This window comes from Phyllobates terribilis, unplaced genomic scaffold, assembly GCF_046119375.1.
Source record: "Phyllobates terribilis strain yellow unplaced genomic scaffold, ASM4611937v1 Scaffold_5__5_contigs__length_657084704, whole genome shotgun sequence".
NCBI classification, from domain to species: domain Eukaryota; kingdom Metazoa; phylum Chordata; class Amphibia; order Anura; family Dendrobatidae; genus Phyllobates; species Phyllobates terribilis.
The window spans coordinates 151,752,083-151,765,135 of NW_027362765.1; the positions used below are offsets into that span (position 1 = coordinate 151,752,083).

General features: G+C 46.7%; 1 protein-coding gene across 1 annotated transcript in view; it reads left to right on the plus strand.

Annotated features, from left to right (window-relative positions):
- DBF4B (DBF4B-CDC7 kinase regulatory subunit) overlaps window positions 1-12,603 on the plus strand; it is a 43,207-nt gene extending 30,604 nt beyond the window's left edge. The window contains exons 12-13 of the mRNA XM_073681557.1: window positions 70-179; window positions 9,210-12,603. Coding sequence (XP_073537658.1) covers window positions 70-179; window positions 9,210-11,106 — 2,007 coding nt within the window. The 3' untranslated portion in view covers window positions 11,107-12,603. The remainder of the gene's footprint in view (window positions 1-69; window positions 180-9,209) is intronic.
- The last annotated feature ends 450 nt before the right edge of the window (window positions 12,604-13,053 follow it).

The window sequence follows — 13,053 nt, forward strand, 5'->3', positions numbered from 1 at the left end:
CTAATTAAAAGGTAAAAATGGAAATGATGGTTACAAGATCACACATGACTTGTCCCGTCAATTCTGCAGCACCTGATCAGCAAGCAGCACTGTGTCTTCGCTCTCAATGCTTCCAATTACAGAGTCATTGATGACATCACATCTCGTATTGTCTGCGACTTTGTTACATTGCCTTTTGGGTAAGTGCAATCAATCTCCTCATCAAATAGTCTTTTGCCTGGATCCTTTAAAATGAATGTCATGTCGGGAAACGTCGTTTTCCAACAGATAATTTGCAGGTAAATAGTGTTAAAATCATTGTTCCTGAATTTCTATTCTCCCTTCACTTTTAGTCGTAAGGTCAGTCACCGCTCAATATACAGTGAGTGTCGCTGTAATCCCTTCCATTCACTTTGACAGCCTGTTGAGTGTGTATGCAGAGTAGGCTCAATCAATGTGCTGGAAAGTGATTACAGCGGCACTCACTGTATAGGGAGCCCTGATACTTTCCTGCACTGCCCCAATGACTGGAAGCTAGCAGCTGCTGGGAGGATGTAAGTTTGTTCTCTCTGTAGCTGCTGTTTCAGTAAGGCAGGCATGATTTTAATGCAATTTACCTGCAGATTAACACCATATCTGCAGGTAAATAGCGCTTCCCGTTGTGACCGGTTCTCTTTTAGTTTTGCCTCAGTATTCAGAACTTGTTTAATTAGTCGCTACAATAGCCTAAAAGCCTATCCCATCCTGCTGTGTCAGCAGGAGCATTATATGGGCTTTCTTCATCTAAAAGACTCTAGCTTACATGCTCAATTATAGGTTCTTAATGGTTTATATGGTCCTCAGAGGCTTCTATTAAGGTTCAGGAAACAGTCTGATGTTCTAGAGTAATTTACTTGCTTTTACGAAAAAATGATAGGTGTGTGTGTATATATCTATATCAATAGATATTTGCGTGTGTGTCATTGGTTGTGGCTTTGCAGCGCTGGGGTCTTGGGTTCAAATCCCACCAAGGACAATATCTGCAAGGACTTTGTGGGTTTCCTCCGACACTCAAATGACTTAAGTATAGGGAATATTGTTTTTGAGCCCCAATGAGGACACTGATGACAGTCTGTAAAGTGCTGCTGAATATGATGGCGCTATCTAAGTAAGCATAATAAATAAATTAACATTGTAAAACAATTTACTTCAATTTGGTGCAATTACAATATTGTAAGTCGCTGTGGAATATCATGGCGCTATATAAGTAAAATAAATGCATCTGGAGTCGGCATGGCAATGTATATAATCCATCACCTTTCAGGTCTTGCCTATATAGAATATATCTTGTATCGCTGTAATGTAAGCGACTGTCTGATAAGTGATTGCAATGGATTAGGTAATGCAGCACTAATTGTGCAATAGATATTATTCCTTAGGTTGGCTTCTTCTAGACTTCTGGTTTTAAGAAAACATTAACCCAATCAATATTGTGCTGCTTAATTTACCTTCTGTATATTCAGCACTGCATCACATCTAGGAGTCTGAAGTTTACTTTCTGCCTGTGCTTGGCTTTAAAGGCTTGGTCACATTAGATAAATGTCAGCAGGACTGGCCCATCTAAGGTGCATTGGTGGTGTCCTAGATATCCAGGGAAAAAAGCATCAGGCATGTTGAATTTAAACTTGTCAAACTCTTTTTGTATTCATGAGAGCTACAGATGTTCTTCCTTATCTATTGTCTTGACTTGAGATGTTGAAACATGATCTGCTTTGGGGGCAAAGAAAAAGATTTGAGTTGCTTACATTGCAAAACAAAGCAGTAAGCATACTTTTGGTTACGTATAGTGTTTTATTTAAAGTTTTCCTATATGTTAAAGTGGTTTTGTATTTTTTATGTCTTATGGCCTCTGAAATGTGATTGGTGGGGGTCCGGGTCCTGAGACCACCACCAATCGCTCATGAGAGGGATGAAGTACTCCGCTCCTGCATGCACTTTTGTACTTTTTAAAGTTTTTTTTAAATGGTCCGCGCGACTCATAAATTTGGCACCAAGTCAAAAATGGCTTTTTTTTTTTTTTTTTTCCTGTCTTGAACTGTTTTTGCAACTGTTTGGTGCCAAAAGTCGCACATTTTGCAAAATGGTACAAAAATTTCTCCAAATGCTGACGTAGCCAAAACTACACCTGCGGCGGACTGGGTTGGAGTTGCCCCAAATTTTGACGCTTTTTAAAAGTTGCAATTGATAAATCCGACAAGAACAACTGGAATTGCTAAAATCCACTGACAAAGCAGAAAAAAAAAACACAGGCTAGTTCATATAAAAGAGATTAATAAAAAAAAAATAGAAAATAATTGGGTTAAAAAAGGCTCAAATGTAATGATGAATCAAGGCCATAACATTTATATTGAGCCCATACAGTCCTGTGCACCCACTCATTCAAGAACTGAGCTGTTCTGCACAGTCTTTTGAGTGATCTGAGGCCGCAGCCCTACCTATCTACATCCCACTTAAGGGGCTAGAACACATTATGAACTTTTTAACTTGGTGTTACCATACTTTTAAGTCATCTTACAAAATGTTGGAATCTGTGATGTAAAGGACACGCCTGCAATCTATCTAGTTTACTCATTTTGTATAACGCCCTTAAAGAGGTTGTCCTCTACTATACCGAATGCCCCGATCGATTTAAATGGTAGAAATATGTTTTCTTGTAATTACCATCTGTTGTGATTCTTGCCTGTTAGCGGCGCTATTGCTGACCGCTCACCAGGCATCACGTGATCCCGCCTGCAGTCAGCTCTGACATTCGCTGATGTCACGTCAATTTCTGGCTACAGCTGGGCATGACCCAGTGACGCGCTCCCCCCCCCCCCCCCCCTGATTGATGGGCTGTGGGCAGGGTTTCACCATGCATCATAGCCTAGCACCCACCGAGCTCTTTCCCTCTCCTCTGCATTCATTGGGAAAGTGCGCGGTGGAAGCTGAAACCTCGCCCACAGCCCATCAATTGGGGGAGCGCAGCACTGAGTCACGGCCTGGCTGCAGCCGAAACTTGACGTGACATCAGCTGATGCCAGAGCCGGCTTCAGCCAGGGTCACGTGATGCCTGGTGAGCGTTAAGCAATAGCGCCGCTCACAGGCAAGAATCACACTTGATGGCAATTGCAAAAAAAAGGTATTTCCACCGTTTAAGTCGATTGAGTCATTCTCTATAGTAGTGGACAACCTCTTTAATTCCACAGCGCTTTACAAGACCTTGTCATCACTGTCCCCATTGGGGCTCACAATCTGAATTTCTTATCAGTATGTCTTTGTAGTGTGGGAGGAAACAGAGTACGCAGGGGAAACCCACACAAACACAGGGAGAACATACAAACTTCTTGCAGATATTGTCCTTGGTGGGATTTGATCCCAAGACCAAAGAGCTGCAAGGCTGCAGTGCTAACCACTGAGCCACCATGCTGCTGCCAGCTTCATACTCTCCCCTCCACATTGATCAGCTGAGCCTAACATGTATGTGTATGGGGAATCTGGAGGACTACCGATTGACCGAAAACTTGTTTGACAAAAAGTTATGTACAGTTTATGGCTGCTTAATTATTTACAAGAAGGAAGCCAGTGTTTCCATTTTATCTTTCTACCTTGTCTGACCGCAAAATAAATCCACAGACTGGTGCTGCCTGATGGGACTTATGGTTCTAGAACGAGCTGTAGATTGTGTACACCGTGAATTAAGCTTCTGGGATATCCATTACTCCTGCTGTCTCCTCTATCCAGGCCGATTCATAGTCCTGATTACTTATTTGGCCACTCTCCATACCCAATGACTCTCGGCCCAGATCCAAGCAACCTCTCTGTCACTGGCCGCCGACGCATACTTGCAGAAATAGGATTTTATCTGTAATCTAACCCCCCTGTAGCATCCCGTGTGCGAGGACCTGTAAATTAGAAATTTAGTGACCTATGTGACTTTGCGGTTAGTGCGTGGTGATAAGTTGGCACGTGCAATGGACGTCTTCCAGTCATCAAGACTTTCATGTATCAGCATCTAATATGTGAGCTGATGTAACGTATAGAACCTTCCTTGTGTGGTTGAACATGCGAGAGTGATTCGAATAATGAAGTGACATAATGGGAAAGGATAGGCAAAATAATAAAAAAAGAGGCAGGGGGTTGGAAAGCCGAAAGGGGTTCTGTGTGAGGCTGGTGGCTGCGGAGAGTCAAGTAAGAAGGTAGGTAGATTTGTGTCCCATTAGAGAGCAGATTTCTCCAGTATTGAAAAAGGACGATCGTAGTCTATGCACAGGGTCTCAGGAATTTGTGATGACACTCTGCCAGGATAGAGGTCAGGTTTCTTTGTCCTTCCTGTACCAGTTGTGTCACCTCTAACACTTTACACTTCTCGGAGGTTAACTTTCATGCATGAGCAATTCTTTGTTAGGCAGAAAGCATAAAAATAAACACATTTTTTAGGGTCATGTGGCATGTTCTCAATCCTTCTTTAGAAAAAAAAAGCACTTCCCATGGGTCCTTCCTTATGTGACTGGGTGGATGAGCAAGAAACCCAAATTCTAAGTCTGTGTGAGGTCAGGCCCACCAAATGGATAACATGTCTCCAGGTGATTGACACCTCCAGAAACATAACTAAGGCGCTGTGTGAGCTAATCTGGTGAATAATACAAACAATAGAGATGGATTTGAAGGATGTTTTCTGCATGTCCTTTGAGCACTCTGCTAGAATACGTCTAGGTTTTTACCTGTTGTTCCCCTGACTGCACAGCCTAAATCTGGTCCCCATACTGTGCATATGTGGTCAGCAGTACAACCCATTTTACATAGGAAGACCTTAGGAGTAAATTGTGTACTTGTGGAGATCTCCTAGTTGGCTTTGGGAGTTTTCCAGGTCGTGTGATGCTTCCCTGGGAAACTCAATATGCAAATTGTTTCATTCACAGAGGAAGAGGACAAGAATTCTAGTGTTACTTGTTGGAAGGTAGCTTCCTAGTAATCAGTATCGACCCTTTAAAGAGCCTTACCACATGACTTTTGATAAGAAACCAAACCAAAAATCTCCATTTGCAGCCAGCTGTTTCGGGTTGTTTACCCCTCATCGGTGTAAAACAGGAGAAGTGGACGGCCAGATTAGACCTTTACCCTTTAGGCCCATTATCAAAGTTTCTCCTTGTGGAGAGCACCAAGTAGACCTAAGGAGAAATGTATAGGCCAGGCAATGCTTCCTTAGGAAATTAAATATATAAAAAGCCTCTTCATACAGGAGGATGACTGTCTCTAAAACCCCGAAGCATGTTTCTGAAAATGGATGTTTTGGCTTGGTTGTATATCCGAAGTCATGTGACAGGGATCTCTAAAGCAGTGGTCCCCAACCTTTTTTGCACCAGGGACTGGCTTGAAGCAAGATCATTTTTCCATGGCCCAGCAAGGAGGGGGTGGGGTGGGCGGGGCTTTGGTCATATGGGGGCGGGGTAATGGAGGGATTTGGAGTTTAGTGCATACTTATCATATAGTGTAGACCAGGTCCCCGCCAGGAGCTATGCCAGGAGCCCCACATAATGTGCTGTGCCAGGAGCCGCATCACTGAGGCCCCATCACGCCCTGCAGCAGGACAGGGCAGCTGTCCTGACAGCTGCTGTTCAGCTGCATTTACTTCATCCCAGGGGCGGACACAGACTGTAGCGGGCCCCTGTGCAAGAAATTTTTGGGGGCCCCCCCCCGCCCTTCATAAGGCAACAAAGTTATGTAAACATAACCCCCCCCCCCCCATGTGCATCTCTCACCCCCCCCATGTGCATCTCTCATCCCCCCCCCCCCCGTGCATCTCTCATCCCCCCCGTGCATCTCTCATCCCCCCCCGTGCATCTCTCATCCCCCCCCCCCGTGCATCTCTCATCCCCCCCCGTGCATCTCTCATCCCCCCCCGTGCATCTCTCATCCCCCCCCGTGCATCTCTCATCCCCCCCCGTGCATCTCTCATCCCCCCCCCCCCGTGCATCTCTCATCCCCCCCCCCGTGCATCTCTCATCCCCCCCCGTGCATCTCTCATCCCCCCCCCGTGCATCTCTCATCCCCCCCCGTGCATCTCTCATCCCCCCCCCGTGCATCTCTCATCCCCCCCCCCCGTGCATCTCTCATCCCCCCCCGTGCATCTCTCATCCCCCCCCGTGCATCTCTCATCCCCCCCCGTGCATCTCTCATCCCCCCCCGTGCATCTCTCATCCCCCCCGTGCATCTCTCATCCCCCCCCGTGCATCTCTCATCCCCCCCCCCGTGCATCTCTCATCCCCCCCCCCCGTGCATCTCTCATCCCCCCCCCCCCGTGCATCTCTCATCCCCCCCCCCGTGCATCTCTCATCCCCCCCCCCCCGTGCATCTCTCATCCCCCCCCCCGTGCATCTCTCATCCCCCCCCCGTGCATCTCTCATCCCCCCCCCCCCGTGCATCTCTCATCCCCCCCCCCCGTGCATCTCTCATCCCCCCCCCCGTGCATCTCTCATCCCCCCCCCCGTGCATCTCTCATCCCCCCCCCCCCCGTGCATCTCTCATCCCCCCCCCCCCGTGCATCTCTCATCCCCCCCCCCCGTGCATCTCTCATCCCCCCCCCGTGCATCTCTCATCCCCCCCCCCCGTGCATCTCTCATCCCCCCCCCCGTGCATCTCTCATCCCCCCCCCGTGCATCTCTCATCCCCCCCCCCGTGCATCTCTCATCTCTCCCCTCCCCCCCACTCCTAGTTAATTGTATTTAAAAAAAAATAAAACTTGTTAATACTTACCCCCATGCGATCCCTGCAGAATCCTGGCGCTCGTCCAAATCGCTGACACCAGGTTCTCCTGCCTTCCGGTCATGTGACGGCACCATCACATGACTGGAAGTCAGAGGAATTATGAGATGTCCTGGACCCGGCGCTTTGCATGGGGCCGGGGGCCCCATGAGGAGAGAGACTCACAAGAGGGGGGCTCCGAGGGGGCTCCTACCGGCCGGGCCCCATACTGGAGTCAGGGCAGTCATGCCCTGATGGCGGCCCTGCTGGAGGCTGGAGGGGCCCCCTCTCCCTCGGGGCCCCCGTTCAATGAACCGGCTGCACGGGCGGTAGTTCCGCCCCTGCTTCATCCTGCTTCAGGACCTGTGGTGACATCAGTTATGTACCTTGATGTCATCACAGGTCCTCTACAGGTCTACCCTGCGGGAGTCTAGAACAGCGGGCAGCATCCACCCCACACAGTGTGCTCTGAGCCACCGCAGACCAGAGCACATTGTCAATGTTTAGTGATTGTCTGTGGCGGTGCCGCGGACCGGCTGAAAAACCCCAACGGCCCGGTCCTGGTCCGCGGACCGGCGGTTGGGGACCTCTGCTCTAAAGGGTTGACATTGACTTTTAGGAATTGCTACCTGACAGGTGGAACTGGAAACCTGGGGAAAAAGGCTGTTTGCATACACAGGGGATGTACTGCCAGCAACTTTCTTTTTAGGGCTCATATGCGAGAAAAACGGACGAGTGCAATTCAATAAAAAATCGGATTGCACTCTGACCAATATTATTCTAGAAGGCACATCTCATCTGCGATGCTGCGTATTGCTTCATATCTCGGACGAGACTCGCCAATGCAAGTCAATGGGTGTGTGAAAAAAATCGCCCGGCACTTAGACCATGCGAGTGCCGTCCTATTTTCATGCACCGGTCTCCGTGAAACCCGACAAATCATCAGCCGCATACTGTAAAATCACAGCGGTACCCAACATTATAGGATAGAGAGAATAGCTATACATACATAGAATAGATAGAAAGATATCAGTGACATATATAATTAGTACAGTGATTGCTTACTGTACATGTCATTTATTGTTGAATTATTTAAAAAAAAAAAAGCGTAGGTCCCACCCCCCTAGAAGCAGACAGCTGTGGGCTGATGTTTCTAGCCTGTGAAGGGGGTAATACCCATGGAGCTTCCCGGGCAATTAATATCAGCCCTCAGCTGTATACTTAGCCTTTACTGGCTATTAAAATGGGGACCCCCCAAAAAAATTGTGGGGTCCCCTATTTTAACAGCCAGCAAAGGCTATGCAGACAGCTGGGCGCTGATATTGATCGCCTAGGACGGGTCCATGAATATTGGCCCCCTTGCAGACTAATAACACCAGCTCTAAGCCGCCCAAGAAATGGCGCATCCATAAGATGCGCCAATTCTAGCACTTAGCCTCGCCCTGCCCTGTTGTGGTGGCGAGTGGGGTTATAGGGTTGGGGTTGATCTCAGCTTATTTTGGCAGCTGACATAAAGCCCAGGTTAGTGATGGGCTAACCCCATAGTGAAATAAAACACCCAGAATAAAATAAATTATTTGAAATAACCACACAGACTCCTTTTAATAGTTCTAAATTAAACTCAAATCACCATTACACCCATTCCACTGAATCCATTGTCACCTGCAATAAAAATAAAATAATAAACCAGCCTCCTCCTCACCTCTCCGGCGTGAAGAGCATAATGCATTTGTCCTGCGACGGGTCCAGCTCTGCTACATCTAGATGGCAGGCTGCATAGTAGCTTGATGCTACTGTCCAGCCTGCCATCCTGCAGAGACACTGAGGAGCGCATGCTTTCTCACCTCAGTGACTTGCAGTGACATCATCAAGTTGAGCGGGGTTCATATCATATGAACTCCGTTCACCTCATTGACGTCAGCACGAGCGTGGGAAATCTCTCACCGGGCGTGCGCTTACGTCACTTGCCGGCACCGCAAGTGTGAGAACTTTCTCACGCTGACGTCAGTGAGGTGAACCCCGCTCAACTTGATGAAGGCTGTCTGCGCAAGATATTGATCAGGAATTAAGTTTCTCACAAATGCTCTTTTAGTCACTTATCAGTCCATGTAAAAGGGCCTTATGTTCGCTTCACAATCCCCCTGGCATGTGCATATCATCAATAGATCTCATGAGGGGGAGAAGCGTTTTTAAAGAGGGTGGAGATTAAGTGTTTGAGTTAAAGCTAGAGGAAAACTTCGTATTTCCTCTAAAGTGAGGTAAAAGAAGAGATCTGGAGCTGACTGGCTGTAAATGTGAGTCATCCCTTATACAGACTAAGCCTTGTGGGGTAATGTACATTATACACCAAATGTAAGGCTATTTATTAGTGGCCCACGTATCTGGAGCATTACCCTGCATCTATAGTTGTCAAGTGCTTCTGCTTAGGAAATTTAGATTTATAATTGGGTAATATGTTTTTATTTTTTAAGGTTTAAACCCAGTGAACAGCAATGTGAAGATAAAGCCCCACCACAGAGTTTAGAGGAGGAGCCCCCACTAACAAAAGAGGAAGGCTTGGATAAGGAGTTCAAAAATGGTGAATCCAAGGACCAACTCATGGACCAAAAAGTACAAATGCTCATAGAGGAGCTCCGTCTGGCCTCACCAGAGGAACAATATGTAAAACAAGATGCTGAATGTTCCCCGGAGGCCAAGGAGACTTTGTCCCAGGATCCACCAGTGGAAAACATGGTGGTAGATTCAGTACAAGAACATTTGGGGGATGTACCAGAAAATGTATTTATAGAAGACCATGAACCCCAAAGTACAGTGAGTACAATGAATGCAGAGGTGCAATGTGATCTACCCTTACTAATGACCCAGGGGGCAGAGGAGATGTCACCTATGGGACTTGTTACCAAGCTTTCTTGGTACATGGAGGAAGCAGGGCTGACCTCCTTGTACACTGTCCAGTCAGTGGTTATACCTCCAGCTCAGGTCATCGATGAAAACCCAGATCTCACCACGGAGAATGTATTATTACCACCACCTTTCGATGCCCTAGGAGATCCTGTTCATGCACTTGCACAAGGTGGCTTTAATCCATCATCTAATGATCCAGTACAAGAAGATCCTATTATCACTGCACGTATAGATCCACAAATGTTTAATGTGGCTCCTTCCCAAGCTAATGCATTACTGACGGACGCTCCCTCCCAACATAATGCATTACTGACGGACGCTCCCTCCCAACATAATGCATTACTGACGGACGCTCCCTCCCAACATAATGCATTACTGACTGACGCTCCCTCCCAACATAATGCATTACTGACTGACGCTCCCTCCCAACATAATGCATTACTGACTGACGCTCCCTCCCAACATAATGCATTACTGACTGACGCTCCCTCCCAACATAATGCATTACTGACTGACGCTCCCTCCCAACATAATGCATTACTGACTGACGCTCCCTCCCAACACAATGCATTACTGACTGACGCTCCCTCCCAACACAATGCATTACTGACTGACGCTCCCTCCCAACACAATGCATTACTGACTGACACTTCCCAGGTCACGCCAAGTGCTATGGCTTTTGTAGGACCCTCTCCAGCGCCTGCTACTGGACGTGACTGCACATTGCATCTGGGTACAGCAGAACAGTGTCCAGTGGCAGATGCTTCAGGCACAGAGGTGCCATTAGTGGAGGCTGCCACTGATCAGCACCAGCATCTGCTGTTGGTTTCCACACAGGATAAGCTGCTAATAAATGCTCCATGTGAATTGCAATCGGAACTGAGCAGCAACTTCTGTATAGACCAGTTTACACTGGCACCTTGGCATCCAGCTGCAAACGGTAATGCCACTGTTACACCTGGTACTGAGACTTTGGATGGCACACAAGACCCAGAGCTGCTTGTGCCCAATACAGACTGGTGTGGGGGTAAACGAAAGCACTGCTGGTCTCCATGTCACCCTCCAGCTAAAAGACATCCTTTACATTGCCTTCCTATGCCTATGTGGGTATTTCACCAACTTCCCAGTGACTGTGTGGACAGAGACCGTAGAAATAAAGCAGCCGAGGCGGGTGAAGGCAGCCCTACCACACTCTGTTTCAACCCCAAGCTGGCTCAGTATGAAGCCTCGTCGGAATCTGACTGGGACTCCCAGCTTGTGTCTCAGCACTACAATAACCCCCAGCAGACTGCTCACCTCGGGGACCTGAGGACGGCCCAGGTCAGTCTAGATGAGAGCTGGTATGGAAAACGCCTGGGATCAGTGCTGACTCATGAACAAGCTTTGGGGTCTCCCAGCACCACACAGACCATAACTGTGACACATGCATCATATGACCTTTATCTAAGTGGGGTGGCATCGTGAAGGGACTGCTAACCGGTGGCATCCTCATCTGGTGTTCTGCAATCTCCTACTTGTTACCCTGTGTGTTTTTCTTGCTCCCATTTGGTCCATTACTCCGGCTTTTTGTATGTCTTTTCCCCCACCCCCTGCTCCTTCCGGGATGGATGAGCTAGTGAGCCCTCTGCTTCTGCCCACAGCTATTAAGTGCATCTTAATGACTCCTAATGGCACAGACAAGTTCTCGCTGGAGTTGAAATGCTGAACCTTGTAATCCTGCCAAGAACCAGACATATCTTATACCTGCGCAGCCTGGAAGAGCAAACACATTTACATCTCCAATCTAAAAACAAAAATCCTTCCTGCTCCCCCCCCCCCCCCCCCATGAATGGATTGGATAAATGGTCGGATATAAAATCTAAGGTACATGCCCTGATGGCACAAACTATAATAATTCTCATATTAAATGAGAATTTACATTATGTGGCAAGACACCATTGATTTTTGGGTCTCTTCATAGGGTTGGACAGACTATTCAAGTTAATTTTGCATTAAAGGATGCAAACCATAAAACCATGTGGTTGGTCAAACACGTTTTGGGGTATATTCACATGCTGCAGAAATTCTCATTAATCTGAATGGAGGTTACATAATGTCATGTGCTCCAGGAAAGACTATTCAGATGAATGAGACGGTCATCAAAATTTCTGCCGCATGTGACTATCCCCTTATTGCTATTGGGAGGGTGTTATAAACCACTTCTTGATTTAAATGCGCTCTGTATAGTGACTGACTACATAGTTACTTTCAGAAACACCCAGTTTGCAGCAATTTTTTATTAATTTATATATTTTTTTTTTTGCTGAACAGTCACTGTGGCATGCTCGGCTTCGGAATGGCAAATCTGTAGATAGATGGGACCTATGTAAATACTCCATTCAGGAGTTGGGGAAAGTTGGGTTGTTATATTTCTTGTCACTCTGCTCCCCCAGAAATTATAATATATGCATCTAAAGCAAAGTACATATAATAGGTGCAAACCTCTCCCTAGCCAGAGCCGCACCGTGTGCGCCAAATATCAGGAGTGGACACGTCCTTCTAAAAAATATAGTGTATTTTCATAGCAGATGGGCATTCATGCACGACACCAGCGGATTGGATTGTCTATAGACATATCCCTTTTGAAAGTATTTTTATTTTCTGATTATATCTCTTGAGTTCTGATATTTCGACAAGAGCATTGAGATACTTTGTCACCAGGGGGCTTGTTTAAATGAGCGTATTGCACACCATAGTCATTATGGGGGATTTTGTTTCTTTTTCTTCCCCAGATGACAGTATTTCTTACCGTTTGTGCATTTCCTGGGCCTGATGGATTCTGCCCTGAGAATAGTTGTGACCACGGTCATTGTACAATGGATATTTCATATATATATGTCCGTCAGTGTTACCTTACCTCTTATGATGTGAATTTGCCACTTAATTTTTTTTTTTTTAATAAAAATAAACTCGTTTAATTTATTTTTCTTTTTGTTGCTTTTATGTGATAATTATGTACCATGGATATGGTGTATTTCTGAATGTATACTTTAAGGGGGTGAATGAAAAAGAATCTTTAGCGGTGTCCCTAATAATTCTATAGAGTGATTGTCCTCAGTCCCGGCAGCTCAACGTTCGATTTGTGCAGCACTCCATTTCACTGGTCACATGCCTGTATAACGGGGGCTATATGACTATTCATTCCAAAGGCTAAGCCAGCCCCTTTCTCTGCTTATGTATAGGCTGTTACAGAGGAGGAGGCTGACTATACTGAAATGTGCCAGTCTGCCAGCCTCCTTCATATAGAGCATTAATGATGCAACAACACAAGAAAACCTGTCCTGCGTTGAGCACAAACTAGGTTTGCTCCTGGGACTGAGGTTGATGGCTGAAGATTATATTCTGCGATGACCTGCCAGATTCTTGTTGGTT